Genomic DNA, 24,148 nt, shown 5'->3' on the forward strand with positions numbered 1-24,148 from the left:
TGGACCAAATTGGATCTTTCAACAAGACAATGCCCCTGTGCATGCCTCTAAATCAACAAAAATGTGGTTTAAACGTAAAAATATTAATCTGATGACATGGCCTGCTAGAAGCCCTGACCTGAATCCGATGGAAAATCTTTGGGGATGATGGTTCGTACAGTTTATGCCAATGGAAAGCAGTTTTCCCACAATTCGTGATTCGAAGGTAGCAGTTTCGGATGCTAGGGATAAACTTAAGATTGAATTCCTTCAGAATCTAATTGAAACAATGTCTAATCGAGTATTTAATGTAATTAAGTTAAATGGTGGTTACATTAGCCATTAAATTGTAAGAAAACTTTGCAATTTGAAATCTGTCCAGATAAATATGTAACAGTTTTTTTGTACAAGATTTTCAAAAATATTATTTTCAGTGACAAAATGTTAATGTTTGATTAAAATTCTTATTTTGCAGTGTGGAAACAGGTAAATCCATGTTATTTTTAATAAAACATTTGTCACTTAATGCAGCAAATTTGGGTTTCACTTTAATTTTTTCGTGTCCGTATAAATTTGAAACACACCTTAATGCTATTAAAATAAACAGAATTATAGACTAATTGAAAAATTAATGTATTGATATGCTTAAAGACAACTTTCAGAAAAAAAAAAAAGTAGAGTTTTGATTTTAGGATCATCATTTCATTTTCAATTTGAAGAGTAAATGGACTATTCTCAACAGACTATTTTAGAGTTAAATAGTTCAGTTGCTATTTAATCTTTTAATCTGTTACTTATTTCATATACCTCACACAAAGTTTGATATCTAGATAAGTCAAACTTCAAAATTATTTAAAAATTTAACATTTGTCATATTAGAAAATCCCATTCATTCCTTGAAATAAATTCTGACAACTATAAGTAATATACTCTCACATTTTAGGTTATTTAAAATTTAAATTACTGCATATTAGCCTTATTATTAATGTTTCCAATATTAAATTTTTAATTCTAGCACTAAGATTACAAAAAAAGGAAAGAAGCATCAGTTTAATTAAATACCTGAAGAGACTGAAAACTAAATAGAACAGTGGGATAATTTCAATGAAGTACTTTCTTTGAAAGTAAAATAACTGAATGATTAAACATATTTATAAATTGTTAATACAGGTTTTCTTTTGCCTGCTAATCAGTTATAAATTTCATTATATTTCATTTAATGGAGAAATGTTTTATCTTCTATTCAAGTTTTATAGTTTTAGAAATGTTAACATTTTAATAATTAATTAAAAAGTTTAAGTACTGACTCAAAAACGTCTTATGATTAAACATGATTTTTTTGCAAAAAATAAAATCAGTTTGTCAAGGTTTAAGCTTAACTTTTTGACTAATATTCTAACAGACATACATTTTCTTCTTACAAGGAGACCCTATGGCTTTGGGGAAACGGATTTTGATGATCTTTGGTGTAGAAGTAGTACATGTGAATGTACTACCTGTAAAATACCAAAGTGCAACACTCAAATATAATCGAGAAAAACAAACTTAAAGTTTTCGTTAGCACTGTATATATAAATTACACGTACTTCCGCTTGAGTGTGCTGTGGTGTGAGCGTTAATGCTCCTGACTTGAATGCTTGTATCCTTGGGTTTGATTCTCTTGTTGTGTATAACTTTTTTTCAGGGCTGTGGAGTTGGAGTCATGGAGTTTTAGCGTTTTAGTTAGAGTCGGAGTTGTCAAAAAATCCGCCGACTCCGACTCCCTTTTACTTACCAACTTGTTATGTATATGAAACGAAGTCAAATGGTAAGGAAAAGTCGGAGTCAGTAGATTTTTACGCGATTCCACAGCCCTGCTTTTTTTCATTCATAAATACTTATACTGTATTTATTTATTTACTCATTCATTTATTTCTTATTATTTATTTTAATTTAATTTCTACTATTCCAAAGTCTAATATTTTTACTTTGAAAACCCACCTTTGTCAAGTTGAGAGGGAGCTACTTATGCCAGGTTTGAACATGGATCTATAGTCTTTTTCACTCACTCTTTAACAGTTCGTTTCTGAATTTCAACACAAATAGACATATTTGTGCAGTGAAATTTATTTTGAAAAATTATTTTATAATTAAAAAAATTTTTACTGTTCCAAGTCTAATATTTTTACTTTGAAAACTCACCTTTGTGAAGTTGAGAAGGAGCTACTTATGCCAGGTTTGAACATGGATCTATAGTGTTTTTCACTCACTCTTTAACAGTTCGTTTCTGAATTTCGACACAAATATACATATTTGTGTAATGAAATTTATTTTGAAAAATTATTTCCATAATTAAAAAAAATGCCACCAAGAGAAGCAAGTTCTTCACGTGACGAAAAAACTGTTGATGATAACTCTTTATACAGTGATGTATCGAAGCAGTGGCTAAAAGATGGAGTAGTGTATTATGAGAGTTTACTTTTAGAAAATAATTTAATTGCAATATCATCTTCTGATACACTATCAGAAGTATTTTTTGGTATTTTTATTATTTATTTATTTATTTTAATTTAATTTTTACTGTTCCAAGTCTAATATTTTTACTTTGAAAACTCACCTTTGTGAAGTTGAGAAGGTGAAGATGCTATGCTGATAGGCACAGAATTATACAGTAATACATTGGATGTGTTGAATGAAAAAACTTTATAATTGATGACAAATTGATTTATGCCCAAGAAGAGTGTACAGAAGGAAATTTCGAAGCAGTTAAAGATGACTCATCTGATGACTATGTATCCGATGAGAAAAAACATAGAATGAATATATTTCACAGAAATATAAACTCAAAGTTTTAAAAGTACAAAAACTACAAACATTACTAAAAAACAGATATAGTCATTTGAAAAGAATGGATCATTTAAAATTATGAGAAAAGATGTTGAACAGGATGGAACTATTTTTGATAAATATCATTTGATTGATTCTTGGACGTATGACCACTTTGTCAAAACGAGACAAAATTATCAAAAAAATAAAAATAAAAATAAATAAAAAAATCAATAAATAAATGAATGAGTAAATAAAAAAATACAATATAAGTATTTATGAATTAAAAAAAAAAGGGAAAAAAGTATACACAACAAGAGAATCGAACCCGAGCATGCAAGCTTATGAGTCACGAGCATTACCACTCGCCACAGCATGCTCAAGCAGAAGTACATATAACTTATATACAATATATAAAGTGCTAAAGAAAACTTTAAGTTCGTTTTTCTCGATTATATTTGAATGTTGCCCTTTAGTATTTTACAGGTAATACACTCACATGGTGTGTACATCATCTCTACACCAAAAATCATCAAAATCCGTTCCTCCAAAGCCGTAGGGTCACCTGTTAGTCTCATTCAACTTCAATTTTATCCAAACTGGAAAATCATCACCACCAGTTGATGCAGATAAAAGACAAAGCACAAAAGAGCAAGACCAAAACCAATTGTTTTGACATACAGTAGAGCGTCGTTTATCCGAAAGCATTCCAGTCAGCAAATTTAAATTTTCGCTAGTGCTGTAGCGCTGCAATCTTTGGCTATGTCTTGGGCTAATCCAATATTTTTTTTCGTTTCTGTATGTGTTTTAGCTGGCAGCACTGGCACTTTTGTGTGGTGTTTTTCTGAGGACTGTGTGTCATGCTGAATCAAACATTTTTGATACTAGATCAACTTCTAAAGTATATTTTTTTTCAGTTTTTATATTTTTCAATATATTTATTTTGTTTGTAAAAAATAAAAAAATAATTTTTAACGACACAATAGCCACAATTATTATTTAAAAAAGTTTACGTTAGGCCTAACATCAACGAAAATTCAATGACACGCAACATAAAAAAATTTCAACATGGGCTAGGTTAATATATTTTTTCGTACGTAATCGGTTATCCGAAAAATAGGTTATCCGAACAACCCCAGTCCCCAATTGATTCGGATAAACGACGCTCTACTGTATTTTTGTAACTTTAAATTTATAAAGTTTCATCATTATAGATTTAAAGTTAAGAATTTTCATATTCAAATATACACATAAATCACAAAAATCAGAGAACATTTGATTAATAAAATTAATATTCTTAATAATTGCTTAATACTTATTTATAAAAATTTATTAAAGCACAAAATTAAAAAAAATTACTTTAAATTTAAAACATACCCCCTTCTTATGGATTCAAGAAAATCTTTATTCACAGGATCATCATATCCACGTAATGGTCCATTGCCTACACTAAATCCATTATTCCAAAGTTTTAAACACATGTCAATTGTTTCATCTGAATTAGAGGATGCTCCTGCTACAACCTGAGTATCATCAGAACTTGATCCTAACCGGTAACCTGTTCCATGAAAGATGCTGCTTTGTTTAGCTGTTGGATCATTTATTTCAACCACTTGTGCACCATGGCTATAATAATATAAATCATTATTAGCTAAAAAACTTAATCATTTAAATACACAAATAATTTTCAAATACCCTTTAGCTGCTTTAAACATTTCTTCAACAATATCATGTCCAGCTTTTCTTTTGCCTGGTCCCAAAACTTGTTGTCCACTAAAAGCATATAATAAAAATTATATTTCAGAATTTCAGAAATACCAGTAAAGATCAGAATTTAAATTTATGAATAATCACAGATCCTTAGATTTACCTTCTCTCTGAGCCACCTGCATAAAATGCCTGACCTTCCTCCTCTTCATTTTCATTACTTCTAATACTGGATAATGTAGCAAATCTAAAATTAAATTTAATAAGACACATTAACATGAAACTAAACATCAATTAAAACTAAGAATTCAAATTCAAATGTATTATGAATATATTTTAAAATATCTGTGCAATAATGACAATACCTTGATTCTGGAACTACTCTATTTGACTGAGAAAATTGAGATTGGAAAGATTCATTATTTTCTACTTCATTTTCTTCACCTTCTTCATAAAAACTTGAAAGAGCTAACTGTAATAGTTTACAAGATTTTCTTCAGTTATACAGCATAATAGGAAAATCAAACAGTATCTTAGGAATTATTATCAGATATTCATTTTGAAACTAAAACTAAGATTCTACTTTAATCTAAAAATGTCTAATAAACATAAGATATTTTTTGAAAATAGATAAATTAAATAAAAACAAATGAAATAACTTTTTAATTTTAAAATTTTGCTGGATGAGAAAATTTTTTTAATAAATAAAAATGACAGTCATTTCCAAAAATTTGGTTAATCACCTTTTATTTCCCTTCTTAATTGAAGTTTTTAGACTATTTACAAAAAATATATCCTGAGTTATCACAAAAATTGTAACTGTATGCAAATAACGTGAATTACTCGTAACTACCACTAGAGGGCCAGAAGCAGTTTAAAAGTGGATAAAATATGGTATGAAGAATTCATTGTGGTTTTAATGTAAAAAGTGTCAGAACCTAAAAGAAAAGGCTGGCACTTTGATCTTTTTTAACTTTGTGGACTTTTCTACCAATTTTTACCTGTTTTAGAAGTGTTTTCTTCATCAGAAGTTTTCTTCAAAAGCAATGTTTTAAACTGTTACTTCTGTGGTGATGTATAAAGGATTTAAAAGATAAACTCGAAAAATGTAATTTTTTGTAAATAGTCTAAAAACTTCAATTAAGAAGGAAAAAATATATCCTGAGTTATCACAAAAATTGTAACCTTTTATTTCCTTTAAAATGTTCCAGAAAAAACTTCAGGCGTCCGACCTTTCTTTTTAGGCTACATGGTCGCCCATGAAACAGTTCCTTAAAACACAGAAATAATCCAATTTAAACATAAAAATCTGTAAAAAAATTTACAAATTTTTATGTTTTAAGGAACTGTTTCATGGGCGACCGTGTAGCCTAAAAAGAAAGGTCAGATTGCCTGAAGTTTATTCTGGAACATTTTAAAGGAAATAAAAGGTGATCAACCAAGTTTTTGGAAATGACTATGTCTTTTTATTTATTAAAAAAATGAAATAACACTATTTTTTCATTTGTGACTCTCTCCATTCTGTAGGCAGTAACAGGGTCTGTTGTTGTTAGTCATATTCACTGTGAATTCACCAGGCTTACAATCAGGACATTCCAATTTTCAACACTGATTAAACACTGATCTCAATGTTCATTAATTAATTAAAAGTCGTTCCTTTTTTTCAATGTTGAAGTGGCACTGTTGTCAATGCTAGCTCAACACACTCAGCACTCAACAGATATGTTAACTACTACTTTCCAATGAATTATGTGTAATTGGTGCGACATTTGAATGAAATCCATTTTGCTGAGAATTGAATTATGGGAAGTAAGCACTTCATACTCAAAGTTGGAATGTTGTTGATGGTGTCAAATTGTTGGTCTCAACACTTATGTTGAAAATTGGAATGTCTGAATGGAGTCAAACCAGGTGATGAAAGGCAGATCACCACCTGGTGAAAAATCCACACATGTGAAAAAATTCCTGGAATTTTTCAAATGTCTGGATTTGATACTGAATTTCTAGAGTGATGAATTGATGTCCTAACCACCTCAGTCATCCTACCTTTCAAGGAATGACATTATTACGAAAAATTATTGTGAATGACCAATAATAATTTTTTTAAATACAGGTAACCCCCGTATAACACGGTAGTTACGTTCCAAAAAATTGCCGCGTTATGCGAATCCGTGTTATACGAAACAAAGAACTAATACGAAAAGGAGGGTTAGGTTCCAAAAATTAAAAAACATGCTAGTATATTTTCATAATTAAGATAAATATCTTCATTAAAATTTTTTTAAGTGATACATATTAATATAAATTAAACAATATTTTCTTCGTCATCACTAAAAACACTATTAATTAACTGAGAGCGTTTTCTTTTTGGCAAGTTATCCTTATCCTCTGAGCATTTTTCTGCATTATCTTCAGATCCATGCTTTACCTTTTGCAAAATGTATGTAATTTTAGATTGCTTGCTTCTAGTTAAAAGGTCTTTATAAATTTCCTTATATGGTGCTAAGCACTTATGAAGAATAAAGCAAGTATGGAATAAGGGGAAAACATTTGGCAACATCAGAAGCAGAAGCGTCGCGATCTGGCAACATTGAAACAAGTTTCGAGAAGGACCACCTGTATCGACAGAAGGCGAGAAAATTTACATACTTAAGTACTAATAGTTCACGAAAATAAATAATTTTCGTGAACTATTATTAGTTAAGTATGTAAAAATTTATTACATTTCCTGTTGTACGAGGGTTTTACCCAATTCTCGAACCGTGTCAGAGTGAATCCGTGCTATAAAAGTACCGTGTTATACGGGGGATGGTACCAATTCTCGAATCGTGTTAGAGCGAATCCGTGCTATAGAAGTGCCGTGTTATACGGGGGTTACCTGTATCCACTTTACTTTGATTTAATATAAATAAATTTTTTCCTTATAAAAATTTAGTCATCAATTTATATATTAAAAAGAATCAAATCTTTATAAGAGAAATAACTGTTAATTAATTTGATAAACTTGAAATTTTTATATACTTAAAGCAATCAATGCCATAACTAGGCAGATGCAGTGGGTGCACAGGCATAGATAGAGCCCAGGACAAGGGAATCTAAAATGGAGTAATAAAAAATAATGAGAATTATATTTTAAGTTTTACACTGTAGGGGCCAATTTTATAATGTTTTTAATAAAAAGTTAAAAATTAAAAAAACAAATACAATAGAAATGGTTATTTTTGGATTCACTTCTTTTTTTTTGAAAAAATCAGTCTTTCACAAGGCACATGAAATGCTAGTTATGACACTGAAAGCAATTAACATGCCACCCGAATAATCAGATCTATGTTGCTATATTTTTGCAATAGAACAAAATAGATTATGAAATTTGAACTTGAATATTAGCTCTCATATCTCAGATTATAAAACTTAAAGTCTTCTCTAATGTAGATAAATAACTTGATTTAGAAGAAAATTAAAAAAATAATAACTTATTAATTAGTTAACACTCTACAAAAAGCAACAATTATCTATTTATATAAATTAAACAATTCAATATTTAAATATTCTTCTTTCTTCCCATACTTTAACTCAGGGGTGTCAAACTGGAGGCTCATGGGCCACATGTGGTCCCCAACGCTCTGAAATGAAATAAAATGGCTTGCAGATCAAGATTAACTGATAAACATCTATATGCCAAAATGAAAATAGTTTGTTCTCAGTCTTTGAATCCAGATATTGGAAAACTAGTAGAAGGAAAAAAGTGCTGGCAAGTTTCTGGTGAAAACAATTTTAGTTCTATAAATATGTAACTTCTATAAATAAAATAAATGTTTAAATAAAAGCAATACTATGGCAATTATATATTGTTGAGTTGAATTCACTGAACTACATAATATGTTTTAATTACCCTATTTATATCCCAGCATTTTCACTTCAAATTATAATTTTAAGAAAATTTGTAAATGTGATGTGACCTGAGTGAATCTTACTAGTCACATTAATGACCCTTTGTTTAAATCAGTTTGACACACCTGCTGTAACTGATAGAACACCATATAGAAAAACACCAAGATTTTTGCATTTTTGATGAATATAATCTTGAAATCAAAGTATAATGTACTTTAACATTTAAATTTATAAATACATTTATACAAATTATACAGAATGTTAAGAAATTAGACCAACAAAATGAAGTAGGTGGTAGAGGGGATCAATACATGCAATTTTTTCCCTGGCATAGGAATTGCCATAGCCCTCTTATAAGATACAGGTTCCTAGACATTTGGTAGTGGTTTGCTGCCCTGTGATGCTGGAATGTCATAAAGTGAAGCCTGACATATTATTAAACATTTATTAAAGCTACATGTGGAATGATGCTGAATGCATGGGGAAGATGAATAAAAATCAGTGAATGGCTATTTTAATTTTCAAATTATGAAGATCACTATTTCATACAATCAATCTAATATACAAGCATACAAAAGTCAAACAAAAATCTTTAACAATGCTTCATATATATAAATAATTATCCAAAAATTGATTACAAAATAGAATAAAATGGTTATTAATGATCATACAATAACAACAACAATGAATGCAAAACTCTAAACCATGTGTAAGAACAATGTGATTACTTTATTGTCAGTATCTGATATTTATAACTAATTAAAATACAACTGTTTTGTAATTTTTTTTTTAGTATATACTGTATAATGTTTATTATACATACTAAACCACAATAGTGGTGTAACACAAGACAATTAACATACAAGTATGTGTCTGAAAAAATTTTTAAAAGCCAAATTCCTATTTTTATAGATTCCTTTGTAATATCAGATACTGTACTATTAAGTACTGATTTTGTGTAATTTGTTTGTAATAACTTGTACCCCCATACATTTAGTGAAATGTACATTTATTTTACAATTATACACTGAAGAGAAGCAAGGAAAAAAGGCCTATGCCTGAAATATATTTGTTACTTGAATAAAGTAACAAATATATTTCAGGCATAGGCCTTTAGATTTTGTAAGGATAATGTTTTCTTCCAGAGAAATAAAAATCTTTGAAGTAAATGCTCAAAATGTCCCCCATTTACTTCTATACAAGCTTTTTCATACATTAATTCTCAGACACAAAGATCAATACATTATCCTAAATTGAACCTGCTACCATAACAATGCATGCTACTAATTCTTCTTCTATTGCAACTGGAGTCAAGCCTTGTAAACAGTATCCTTCAAATATACCCAAAGAAAAAATTGAATGAAGTTTTTGATCTTGCAGAGCATTAAAAAAAGGACCTCTTCTTCCTATCCATCTCTGAGGAAAACTATTATATCTGTATGTGAGAGTTTAAACCAAAGTAAGGAAGGCCCTCCATCATAATGAAAAAATTGCTCTTTTTATGATAAGTGACACATCTTCCATTAATTCAAGTAAAATTTTCTTAAAGAAAACCAAGTAAATGCTGATATTTAAACTCAAAAAGATAAAACATAAAGTCCAATAAAGTAATTATCAATAATATCCATCCAAGTATTCATTTAGAATCTTTGTTGATATGACCCTGAAAACATGGCATGAAGATTGCTGCAACTCCAAACTTGAAAGTTTGGACTGTTGAACTATCTTTCTCTGAAACAATGCCTCATTGTATATATTGACTAGCTTACCCGTCGCGCATTGCTGTGATCTCAAAAGAAACGAAATTCAAGCAAACTCGTTATGATAAAATTCAATTTACATTTTATCATTGAAACTTATTATTATTCATTTTCATTGGGAAAACATTTCAAAGTGTCGTTTCAATTCTATTTATTTATTGGAGTGCTTGTGGATACACGATATTTTATGTTTTTCCGTCTGGTGCGTACACGAATAAATCAGAAGGTTTTCTGACACGTGAGCTGGCCACATACAATTGTCTATATGAAAAGCACGGATTCTCCAAATCTAGCCCACACACTTGCAGCAATTGTCAGAAGTGTGATATTCCCCATTTTTATATATATTTTTTAATCCTTTACAATTTTAATTATTTAATTGCTCCTTCCTCTCTTCCTTGGCACGTTGTGAAATTTCTGATAGTTGGATAATAAACCATTTTATTGTAATTTGTCTTTTTAAATTATTTTGAGTTGATATTAAAATTTGGAAAAGGGGATCCCTAGATCGGTAAAATAGGTGAATTTCCTCCTACAACTTCAGTTGTTGTTCAGGATACAGTTAAGGTTTTAACAAAGTCCAAGTGAATACGTAATTAGCAAAAAAAAGTTGAAATAAAGTGATTAAACAAAAATTATTACAAATATCATAAATAACAGTTCACAAATGCATATATAGAGATATTTTTTGGAGGGGGAAACGGTCTTCACAATTTGAAATCGATCGAACACACAGTGAAATGCTCATAATGCTCATATACACTCGCGCCATCTATCGCAGGATAAATATACTATGCCAGAAACCTTCATGGGAGTATATTAAACATCTTCCCAAAGTTTCATGGCAATCGGATAAACGGTGTGGTAATGCATGAAGGACAGACAGACACACACACATATATTCATTTTTATATATATATAGATCAGGGGTGTCCAACCTTTTTGTTTCTCTGGGCCGCATTGAAAGAAGTCAAGGAGTTTCGGGCCACAAGTATATATAATATATACTTGTGGCCCAATATATAAGTATATTTAAAAATTATGTCTAGATTATAATAATAAGTATTAAAACCTTATCAAGTAAAAGGATATTTTAAAAATTACTTCTACAGACACTTTCAATTTTTACTTAAAAATTGATAAATTCATTTATTATAAAAGAGACTAAAGAAAATTTATTTGAAAAACACAAATATTTGTTTTATTTCGGTCTCTAATTAATAAAAAGCGACGAAACACCATTTTAAAGTGCATTTTTATTCAATTAATATAATTATAAATAATATTAATATGTAGCCGAAAAAGTAGCCAAAGCGCCAAGTGATATTTTTTACGTCATACAAAAAAAAGTAGCCACATTTGGCGCAATGTAGCCAAATCTTGCAACGTTGGAAGAAATACTAAATAAAGCTGGAGTTGTGAATCAAAGGATTATAGACCCAAGTGCGGGGAAAAGAGGCGAAGAACAAAAAATACTGTAAAGTGAAAAAGGTTGAAAAATTACGGGTCCATATTTGCTTAACAGAAGATCTATTTAACGTTTCTCACTACTACAAGTTTTGTCCTTTCTCATCTTTCCCTCCTTTTCCGAAATTTGGGTCTATAATCCTTTGAGTCACAACTCCAGCTTTATTTAGTAATCCTTCCGCATTCACACATCTCCAAGTACAGTATTTGAAAATATTTTCTTTCCACTCAAAAATAAAATATGAATAAAGGTTTACGGCTTTGTGAAACTTCTTTTTTGAGTTTATGCCATTGAAATAAATAAATAATAATAAATTAAAACATTTGTCGGTTTTGTTTACACGTTTATTGGGCCGCATTTGAACTTGCCTTGGGCCACATGCGGCCCGCGGGTTGGACACCCCTGATATAGATGAAAGAAATTTGTGGTCTAACTCACACTGTTCTAAATACCATAGTGAAAAACTCTATGTTTGGAATCTGCAGGGTTTAAAGCCTTATACATTTCTATAATAAAAAGGATGAATCAACTGTTAATGTAGCACAGTACAAACAGTAATATGATTCACTTAATAATGCAATAGTTCTACTGTTTGTTGTAGCTCTAATGTTGTTTCAATACCCTTTATGTTGAATCACTAGTTCTTCAGTTGTCAGTTCTTATCAAATATGATAATCCCTGTCCATATGGTCTTAAAAAAAATTTTTTTTCTCATGATCGATTATGGATTTGACACATGTTGAATGTGGGATATTCAGTGCTGGAATACTATTATCAACACAGTCTTTGTATTAGTTGTCCTTTGCAGTTAGCTCCAACAAAAATTAAGATGCACATCAACTAGTTCCTGAGATGCGAATTTCTCCATTATCTGTTAAACATTCACCCAGTCAATGTAATTAAATGCCATGCAGGTTTCACATCTTTTTCACAAGTGGACAATAATGTATTGAAAAAATGCAAATTAGAATGCCAATATTTTAAGAAAGGAGGTTTAGCAAAAGAAAATACAAATTTTTATTATAAAATGCACATTTTCTTCCATCATAACTGATCTTATAAAAACAGTGCACTTAAATACAGATATTTTCCTTTTGGATTTTTATTCTTTATTTATTAAAGTGCCAACTACAACTTTTTATTGTTAATTGCACTTGAAATTTGACAGGCAATTAAAAATGGGTTAGCAATACAGAAATAATTAACTGGAATCACAACAGAGAATGTTTGTTTTTACTTTTCTAAGATGTATCTATCTGTTTTTAAAATTGATATACAAGGAATGATAATGACAGTTGGCTTTCCTGTGTACATGCATGCTATGAAGGGTAGCAAAGTATCATGTAAGGAGACTGTAACAACCTTTAGTTTATATGAACAAATTTGCTTGTATTAATCCCCTCTACCACCCATTTTGAGTGTTTAATTTTTTTAATACCCTGTATAATGTACTATGTATTACATAACATGCATTTTACTTGATCTATTGTTGAAATAATTATTTTAAAAAATCCAGTAATAAGTTGCATAATTTTCCTGGTAGTTAATTAATTAAGTCCAATTCATCTCAAGATATGACATGACCTCCTCGACCTTTAACCACCAAAATTTAATAGCTTCAATGCCCTTACCATGCCAAATTTTGTTTCTTAATCATTACCCCATCCTGAGATATTAAACAAAATAGATGCAAACACACACACAAGAAATCCCTCCTTTTTATTTACTTTTTTGGGTTCAGGAGGTCTCAAAATGTGCAGATTTGCAAATAACTTGGAAGGGTAAAATTTGACATGATTTCAATACTTTCCTTTGTTATGTGTACATAACAGCTGGAATAATATAGCTGGGAAAGTGAAGTATCTTCAAGTTATATCAAAATAAAATAAACACACAAAATTTTATCTTATTCTTTCTATGATTTAAATACAATTTAAATAAATTTAGTTATTATAACTTTAAGAACAAGCATAATATTGATGTTCTTTTACATACTTTTCTCATAAATTAGTTAATAATACTGTATACAGGGTGCATAGGAAAGTCCCTTTAACCAGAAAATTCTTGTGAACAGAGAGAGCTACAGCTATGCAAGTGAGGTAACGGTATAGTAAAGCGACTATGCCCGACCTAAAGCAAACGACAGAAGTGCCCCTAGTGGCGAAATTTGGAAGATAGGCAGTGCAAATTGAAAACAAAAACAGATAGAGCAAACTTTCCAATTAGAAAGTTTTAGAGCAGGGGAGTCCAATCTTTTTGTTTCTCTGGGCCACATTGGAAGAAATCATGGAGTTTTGGGCCACAAGTATATTATATGTACTATACTTGCGGCCCAAGTATATTTTGGCCCAATCCTTAAATATACAAGTATATTTAAGGATTAATATGTTGACATTATAGTAATAACTATTAAAACTTTATTACGAAAAAGGATATTTTTAAAAATTACTTCTACAGACACCTCCAATTTTTACTTAGAAATAGATAAATTCATGTATTATAAAGGAGACAAACATTTATTTGACAAACACAAATATTTGTTTTATTTGGGTCTCTAATTAATAAAAAACGACAAAACACCATTTTAAAGTGCATTTTTATTCAACTAATATATTTATAAATAATATGTAGCCCAAAAAAGTAGCCAATGCGCCAAATGATATTTTTTACACCAAACTAATAAAAGGGTAGCCAAATCTTGTAACGTTAGAAGGAATACTAAATAAAGCTGGAGTTGGGACTCAAAGGATTATAGACTCAAAAGCATGGAAAGAAGAGAAATTACGAAAGGTAAAGAAGTGAGGAAGGTTGGAAAATTAAGGGTCACTATGTGTATAACAGAAAGTCTATTTAACCTTTCTCACTACTTTTTATCTTTTGGCCTTTCTCTCCTTTCCCCAAATTTGACTTATACTCCTTTGAGTCAACTCCAGCTTTATTTAATATACCTTCCTCATTCACACATTTCCAAGTATTTGAAAATATTTCCTTTCCACTCAAAAATAAAAGATGTATAAAGGTTTACGGCTTTGTGAAACTTCTTTTTTGAGTTTATGCCGTTGAAATAAATAAAAAAATTTGTCGGCTTTGTTTACACGTTTATTGGGCTGCATTGGAACATGCCTTGGGCTGGATACCCGTTTTAGAGCATCAATTAATTAGTATGAAACAACATGTGGTTCACACAGATAAGATAAATTGTCACCTGTATACCCAAAAATGTCTGAAAATGATGCATGCCATTTGTGTAAACATTTGAAAGGAATAGCCATAGGTATGAATACGTACAATTTATTGCATAAAATATGTACTTACGTCAATATAGTTTGATAACGATGGCGTGTGTGGTGAGCAATAGCAAACTTTTTGAACATACTAGACATTAACTTGTTATCACTGTGTGACAGTTTGCTTTTCTATTGTTTTTTGTGTGATGTTATCAAACTGATTTAGAAAGGGAAGAGGAACTCGCGATCAAATTAGCAACATCAGATGGATTTTAGAAAAAACAAAAGAGTACCAGAAGGACGCCTTCTTTTGTTTTATAGACTATAGTAAAGCCTTCGATTGTGTGGATCACTCCAAGCCATGGAAAGTACTCAGGAGCATGGGAATTCCTGAACACCTTATATCTTTATCGATGAGTCTTTACAATGAACAAGAAGCAAAAGTAAGAACTCTATATGGAGAAACTGAATGCTTTAAAATTGAGAAAGGGGTGCGACAAGGCTGCATTTTGTCTCCATATCTGTTTAACTTATATACTGAATATATCATGAGAATGGTTACTACAAAGGAAGAATCCATTGGTATCAAGATTGGAGGCGAAACTATTAATAATATAAGATATGCAGATGATACCACCCTTTTGACAGAAAGCAAAGAAGATTTAGAAAAACTTATGATAAGGGTAAAAGAAGAAAGTGCTAAATTTGGTTTGAAGCTAAATGTAAAGAAAACTAAAGTAATGTCAACTAAAGAGTTAAAAGATTTCATTGTGGATGGTGAAAGAATTGAAGTGGTAGAAAGTTACATACTTTTGGGCTCAAAGATAGAAAGGAATGGAAGTTGTGAAGGAGAAATCAGGAGGAGAATTAACCTTGGCAGAACAGCCATGGCAAATCTCACCAAGATAATGAAAGATAAAGACATTTCCATTCATACTAAGAAAAGAATTGTAGAAGCAATGGTTTTCCCTGTAACATTATATGGCTGTGAAAGCTGGACTAAGGAAAAAGGAAAGGAAAATGATAGAGGCATTCGAATTATGGGTATGGAGAAGATTACTTAGAGTTCCATGGACAGAAAAGAAAACAAATATCTCGATTTTAGAAAAAATTAAGCCAAGCTTCTCCTTAGAGTCAAGAATCTTAAAACAAAAATTGACCTACTTTGGACATGTGATGCGTAAAGAAGTTTCCCTAGAGAAGTCTATTATGCTGGAAAAAGTGGAAGGTAGGAGGAAGAGGGGAAGGCAACGGATAAGATGGATGGAAGAAATCGAGAAAGTCACAGAAATGAAGCTGGAGGAGCTACGAGAGACAACAAGGGACAGATCAAGATGGAGAAGACTTGTCCATGAAGTCACCAAGAGTCGAAGACGACTCAATGGAACTTAACAACAACATCAAACTGTATTGATGTAAGCATTTTATGTAACAAATTGTGTGTATTTCTTCATACTTATGGCTATTCCTTTCAAATGTTTACACATGGCGTGCATCGCTTTCGGACATTTTTGGGTATACAGGCGACAATTTATCTTATCCGTGTGAACCACATCATTTCGTACTAATTAATTGATGCTCTAAAACTTTCTAATTGGAAAATTTGCTCTGTTTTCATTTTGTACTGTCTATCTTCCAAATTTCGCCACTAGGGGTGGTACTGTCATTTGCATTAGGTCAGGCGTAGTCGCTTTACTATACTGTTACCTCACTTGCATAGCTGCAGCTCTCTCTGTTCACAAGAATTTTCTGGTTAAAGGGACTTTCCTATTCACCCTGTACACTGACAGGGTGTATCAAAACTCACGGTACAAACATCAGGAGGTGATACAACACAACTAGACAAGCATAAATCACTCTACAATGCATGCTCAGAACTCAAGCAGTGAAGCACTAGAGGGCAGTACTTGCTGTTTCATAAAATGATAAATAAGAATTACAGAGGAATGAAAGAAAACCAATGAATTTAAGGAAAATGTTTCATTCAACATTTTATTACAGCAACTGGAAGGTTCTCGGATCTGGCACCCGTCTTGTCGGAAAAGGACTTCCCTTGCATTTCTGTCTGCAGCTAATGTACATGTAATGCATATCTGCCTTCTGATTTGTGTATGCATCCATCTCATCAGTAATCCACAGCACAAATGATGAAAGCTGCTGTGAACAGCACTTTTACTGTGTTTGCTGGGAAGTGCCCTCTAGCAGTTTACTACTTGAGTTCTAAACAAGCATTGTAGGATAATTTGTGCTTGTCTAGTTGTGTTCTATCACCCTCTATCGTTTGTATCATGAGTTTTGATACACCCTATATAGAATCAGTCGAATGTATTAACAGAATTTAGAACTGATTTTATGGTATATTTGGAAAAAAAAATCTCTTATGAACATGGATCCTATTATCAGTATTTAAAAAGCTACAGCTTTGCAAACAAAAAAAATTACATGATTCATGTTTTGGATAGTAGTAAACAGAACCAATAAGTAAAAAGCAACATGTTTTTCAAAAAGAGTTTATTAAACAAAGCAACAGTATAATACTAGGTTTACAAAATGTGATTAAACATCATCCACAACTTCGATGCACTTTGTATCACAAGTGTATATACTATATACAATAGAAGAAAGGACAGGGATATGGCATCAACCAGTATTCAATGTGCTGTACATTTAAAATGTAATAAGAAACTGCCAATAAATAAGAAAGCCCTTTTCAAAATTCTGTAATTAATAATTAGATACTGTATATATTCTGAATAATAAAGTTCTTTGCTGTTTTAATATTTAAACTGAAATACAGTGGAACCTCGGTATACGACCTTAATCCGTTCCTAGTGTTTGGACTTATACCGAATAGGACGTATACCAAACCAACCTTTTCCATAAGAAGTAATGTAAAAATGATTAATCTGTTCTCATGTAAAAAAAATGGCTGGCTTTAAACACCTCGCTTTCCGCACTAGTTTCTGCTTGATTTTTCATGAGATCAGCATGTATCCTTTTAACTTTCTCGCAAATAATTTCTTCCGATACGCTGTCGCCGGCACACTGTTTTTCAGTTATCCAAAGCAAAAGCAATTTCTCGACACGATCTAATGTCTTCGATCTCTGTTTAGAAATTGATTTAACCCCTTTCGCAACGTTANAGCAATTTCTCGACACGATCTAATGTCTTTGATCTCTGTTTAGAAATTGATTTAACCCCTTTCGCAATGTTAGCAAATTTAATAATGTCTTTATTTTTCACGATTGTCGATATCGTCGTTCTCGAAATACGGAATGCAACAGTTAAATCTCGAACACACATGCCACCTTCATATTTCTCAACAATCTCTTTTTTCAGTTCTGTTGTGATTCTAGTCATTTTTTATTTTTCTGTTGCCCTTTTGCAATTCATGATTAATAAAAATAATAAAATGTTACTTACAAATTAAAATCTGAAGAAATTTAACAAAGTTATAAACCGTAGAACCGCGAACGTCTAGTCTGGTGTAGTACACCGATAGTGCTACAGTACTTGTTCATAGATGGCGCATATAATTGAATTAAGTCGTATACCGAACAAAATTTGTTTCATCCAAACAGGACGTATTCTAAAGCAGACGTATACCGAGGTTCCACTGTACTATTGTGTTCAGTTCAACATAAAACCCATGCTCATATGGGATTTTTTCCTCCAATGTAAAACTTTCTGTATCTTAATACTTATTTCCAAGCCACTATCAATAGTAATTCACTGTCCTTATATTGCTATATTAATTTTTTACTTTTAAATTTCATAACATTCAGCATATTTTGCTTGATCTGGATTTTTAACAGCTTTGAATATTTACAAATATAAACATCCTTTAACCTGATTTTTAATTAAGGACAATCGATCTGCTGGATTATATTGAGCTCTATCCAGCAGCTTGTTTCTCTGAATATTTTAGCTGTTTCTTGCTTCAGAATTTTGCAAATATAAATCAAATGTACAATGTGACTGGAAACATTAACAAACATTTAAGACATTTAATGCATTGTTTTGAGGTTCTGGAAGTATGAGGCCATTTTGAAACATTCTACCTCCTATGCAATAATTTCAATAATGTGCAAAATATGAAAAAATAATGTCATTATTTTTCCATTTGCATATTATTGAAATTATTGCATAGGAAGTAGAACTTTTCAAACATATTTTTCCATTAATGTGGCCCTCTATACAGTTTTATTTTAATTTATGTTTGACTTAATATTCTCAATATGTCTAAGAAGTGTGCTTCTAGGCCTTTAAATAATTTGTTCAATTGATTTTATTATGTAATTAGTATGGATTTTTGTCAATTGCCGTACAAAACTTTTTTTCCCCCCAGATAGTTAACACTTTGTTCATTTAGAAAGCAAGTTAAATACAGTAATACCTCGACTTATGCGAACCCGGAGTTACGCGATTTTCAAATCCATCGATTCATCTTTTGTTTGAGCGCAATGCAAATCTTGATTACTAACTCCCCCCACACTATTGTTCAGCTTACATGTTCGGATGTGTCGTGCGGAATCGACATATAGGTACAATTTATTTTGCGTTATTTATTTCTGTGTTTGTTATATCCACGGAGACTTGAGAAACTCTACTATGTCATCCAAATGAAGTAGAACTGATTCTTTTGCATCAAACAAGAAAAAAAAACTTTATCTTTGGAGTGTAAAGTTAACATTATTAATTAAAGACTGATTAAAGATTTGATACATAAATGAAAATTTGTGAATTGGCAAAGAAGTTTGATCTACCGGATTCGACAGTCAGAACAGTTATAAAAGGTAAAGAAAAAATTCTTGAAGCTGTGAAAAATGTTCAATCTTTAAATTCAAACATCATTCATAAATGTCACGGTATTATTGCTGAGATGGAAACAATGTTAAAATTATGGTGTGGTAATCAAGTAAATGTGAAAAATTGTATAAAAATATAATTTGTTATACATATGTACTGTATTATATAAGATTTTATTAAACATTTTTTTCTAAATTATTGTTTTCTTTAGTCTCCGGCCCAAATTAAAAATTATTTGTATGTATTTATATGCGAAATTACATCCTGACTTCTGCGAATTCAACTTACGCAGTTATCGCTCGGTCCCACCTATCGCGTAAGTTCGGGTATTACTGTACCTCAATATTTGGAAAGAATTATTTGCTAAAAATGTTAATTAAACATTTTTTTGCTGGATCTTAAAAGATTTTTATTTTAATTATTATTATTATTATTAAAACATTTCACACCAATTTAATATCACCTAAATGAAAATTTGCATGAAATAGAGAACCCATTAATTGAGTATTACCTAAACAAACGTAACTATAAATAAGACAAACACTAATATTAACAATAAATAGCATGATACTGTAAATCATAAAAATAACAAAAAATTTGAGTATTTTCTTTCTCTTGTGTTTGCAGAGTAATTTGCATTAATGAAACACAGAGAAGCACTGAGATCATGTGGATGTAATGTTACAAGAAAGAACTTTGAATAACAGTGACACCAGTAATCTTTCTCCACTATACACGGTAATGAATTGGAGAATTCAAGAGTAATGAATATACCTGTATAGTATATATTTGTAGTACAAACCCTAAAAGTTTCAATTTTCCCCTTTATTTTATAATATATTTACATTTTTCCTCACAGCAATTAAATTATCTGCAATTGGAAAAATTTCCCTCCATATGATAGCATATCAGACAAAGACTGATGCAGATTCTAGTGTTTATTGCAAAACAAAGAAATGAGTGCCAGTAAACACTTTTCCAGAATAAGAATGTATGATTGAGTGAGATTCTGCAAGATTTCCTGCATCCTGAAAAAGGTACACAATTAAGAATTTTTATTTAATGTACTTTCCATTTTTTTTCCTGGCTAGTAGCATAAACCTGAGCCCATGTGGGATAACTCATGTGGGACAACTCCTCATATGTTGAGAACTATTGAATATCAATCCTTATCTTCCCCATAGAAAACTATGATTTACCATTAAGTATTTTAAATTGTAAATTAAACTAAAAATTTGCAAATATTTATAGTCAACATGAATAACTATAATAACTATAATTTTTTAAATCAAAATCTAAAAATCAAACAATGTTTAGTTATTAATTAAAAAATCATTCAGTTTTACTTTTTGAGAAGGGATGAATGGAGGGAAAGATGGAAAGTGATATCATAAATAATTTTTAAGTATCCTTTAATCCAGTAATAGAAATTTGGCAATCCTATGTGCATGACACTTCAGCACATTATAAACTTTCACACCATAAAGTAGAACTTTTCTATGAAAATGGTGTGTGAATTAATATTGGTTTAGACCATCTATTGCATCAGTCGATAAACATTTAGGCAGCTGCTGGGCATTACGAGTCACGGGTGACTCATAGTCTATTTTAATACAGGGAAGCACGAGTCACCTGTGCCTCATATATTAAATTAATATATTTTATTGCAGTTAATAAAATAATATCGATATATCAAGTATGATGTTTGTAGAATTATGTTATCAAAACATATGCGCTGCCCCACGGAAAAACAAGCAATTATGTCTGTAGCCCTAACTAGACATGTCCATACAAGTCGCATGTGTCTCGTAACGCTGTGAACGTGTTAAGTACCAAAATATCAAATATTGAATTCAATATTATAGATTTTAGAATATCAATATTGTAGACATGCATTGATTTTATCAGTTATTAGCATAGCACTAGTCTGGACTGTTTCTGTAATTGGCCTATTATCTCCTTAAATAATGTTGACAATATTTACAATAATTCTCATAATTCATTTAGTTTTGAAAACTAGCTTCACTATATAATGTTTCAATTTCAATTTTATCATTATTATATATAGCCCAATCACCGAAGGGGTGAGGACTTAATATTTCATGAGCACAAATATTGATATTTTTTTCTAAAAGCCCACACTTTCTCAAGTAAAATTAAAAGGTTCTGTTTAGTTTGTTTCATAAAAGCAAATTAAAACAGATACAAATAGCAAACTCACAAACACCTTATCCTTCCAACAATTCTTTACTCAACTAACATTTTCAGCCTCATTCATAAGCCTTTGTAAGGTTGAAAATGACAAAATAGAACTTTCTCCATAATGAACATTCAAATGCAAGAATATTCCAAATGAATTAACAATTTTAAAATCTGAAACACATTTAAACAGGTGTTCCATCAAATAAAATGCATAAAATATGTAGGTGGTTTTTTTCAACCTCCGATGGTCCATGAAACAATGGCAAGTGTAAATAATAAAATGAATTTATTACCAAAAGTTAGGTACAAACACGGTTACTTTTTGATGTAATCACTGTAAAGATTGAGGCATTTGACATATCTGTGGACGAGATTTGAAATCCCCTCTTTGTAGAATGTTGCCGCCAATGACTCAAGATGGATCCTAACATTGTTTTGAAGATCGTCATTAGTCTCGAACCTTTGCCGTTCTAGTCACATTTTCAGTTCAGCAGAGGTTTGAGACTAATGACAATCTTCAAAACAATGTTAGGGCCTGTCTCGAGTCATTGGCGGCAACATTCTACAAAGAGGAGATTTCAAAGCTCATCCACAGATATGTCAAATGCCTCAATCTTCATGGCAATTATGTCAAAAATTAACCATGTTTGTACCTAACTTTTGGTAATAAATTCATTTTGTTATTTACACTTGTCTTTGTTTTATGGATCATCAGAGGTTGAAAAAGAACCGCCCTCGTAACCCTCATAAATATAACAAAAATACAAACAGAATTAAAAAAATCAATAATAATAATAATAATGCAGAATATAAGAAAAACAAATAAAATTTCTATATCATATATCAAGAAATAAGAACAAAAGAGATACCCTTCTCAGAAGGGTTAAAAGCTTTCCACTCCAGGGTATAGTATAAAAACCTCCAGGCAAACAATAAGGACCTGTATCTTTGTAATTGACATACTCTCCTCCCCTCATTGCCTTAAAGATCTTCAAGAGCACAAGAGATATAATGTAGTGAGTGTTTAAAAAGTGGTATGCACCTTATAGTCTTGATATTTTGTTTCAGTTTGTTTTATATGATATAAATAGTTCCACACTAAACTTATCTGACCAATTACAGAAACAGGTTTAATCTGCACTCTCTGTTTCCTAATCCTTGCCTTTGAGTAAGCAATTGTCCATTGTTTTGTTGTTCTTGTCAAAAGCCACAGCTAGATAAGTCAGTACAATATTGAAATGATATCAAATTGCATGGTTGGTAAAAGTCCATCTTTCATTCAATCAAGTTGATTAAGTAGTGTGAAACTTAGTTTATAATATTTACTAATTATTATTAATTATAAGTAAGATTTTTATAAATAAAATATTACATTTAATTCCCATCCAGAAGATTCTAAGTAAAGCCTTCCTCTGTCTCTATCGACTCCCGTAATTTTACAAAACTCTTCTACAGCTTCGTCGTGATCCTGCGTCTCCTTGTCCGCCATGATGACAGCATGAAAACAAAACGCCACTCTAAATTTATTTGAAAAAAATCGACTAAAACCAAAAAATTCATTTTTGATATAAACACTATATAAATTATTATCTAAAATTTAAACATTTATATTAAAAAATTAATATTTACACAGTTTTTAATAAAATAATAAAATTCGGTTGTCGTTTTTAAAAATTATTATTGTTTTTATGGGTTAAAAAATATATATAATAGTTTTTAATAAATAACTATAAAATATTTTAAAATTTTCCACGTAAATTTTAGATTCTTAGAAACAAAATAAAATCATTTAATGGTAGACAATGGATACGATGCTGGTAAAGCGGCTTTAATCATCATGATTAAGCGAGCCAATGAAATAGTCTTACCAGTAGCGTGCCGTAATTAGAAGCGGTGGAAGCGCCGCTTCCTTTGTATTTTATAAGAAATAAATACATATTAATTTTAATTATACGAAAATAATCGCGTAATATTTTATTATAACCGCATTATGTATCTTATTACAAATTTCTATACTACACGCGAAAAAAAAAGATAAGATCGCTATTGTATATTCGAATACTAGTGGCAGAGTGGAAGCGCCGTATTGTCAGCATCCAAAAAGCCTTTCCTTTTTTCTCAGGTGTTGTTTATATGGAGATTTTAGCTCTATAGGCTCTTTCTCCGACTGGACATGTGTTTATGATCGCTATGCGACCGATGAGCCAGCCGTATCAGAACGGCCTATATGCGCGCGAGGGAAATAATGCCTTCCAGGAGGACTTTAATGGGGAACTGGCCTCCTATTCAGTCGTTATTG

The 24,148-nt window shown here is 30.8% G+C and overlaps 1 protein-coding gene across 1 annotated transcript in view; it reads right to left on the reverse strand.

Moving 5' to 3' along the window:
- Positions 1 to 23,360, reverse strand: part of LOC111629803 (NSFL1 cofactor p47-like) — a 37,489-nt gene extending 14,129 nt beyond the window's left edge. Inside the window, exons 1-5 of the mRNA XM_023373714.1 lie at positions 23,222 to 23,360; positions 4,857 to 4,963; positions 4,655 to 4,738; positions 4,480 to 4,557; positions 4,162 to 4,410 (exon numbers count right to left, since the gene is read on the reverse strand). Of these exons, the coding sequence (XP_023229482.1) occupies positions 4,162 to 4,410; positions 4,480 to 4,557; positions 4,655 to 4,738; positions 4,857 to 4,963; positions 23,222 to 23,338 (635 nt within the window). The 5' untranslated portion in view covers positions 23,339 to 23,360. The remainder of the gene's footprint in view (positions 1 to 4,161; positions 4,411 to 4,479; positions 4,558 to 4,654; positions 4,739 to 4,856; positions 4,964 to 23,221) is intronic.
- Between the last annotated feature and the right edge of the window lie 788 nt (positions 23,361 to 24,148).

This window comes from Centruroides sculpturatus, unplaced genomic scaffold (assembly GCF_000671375.1).
Source record: "Centruroides sculpturatus isolate CEXI.00-Female unplaced genomic scaffold, Cexi_2.0 scaffold446, whole genome shotgun sequence".
Classification (NCBI taxonomy): Eukaryota; Metazoa; Arthropoda; class Arachnida; order Scorpiones; family Buthidae; genus Centruroides; species Centruroides sculpturatus.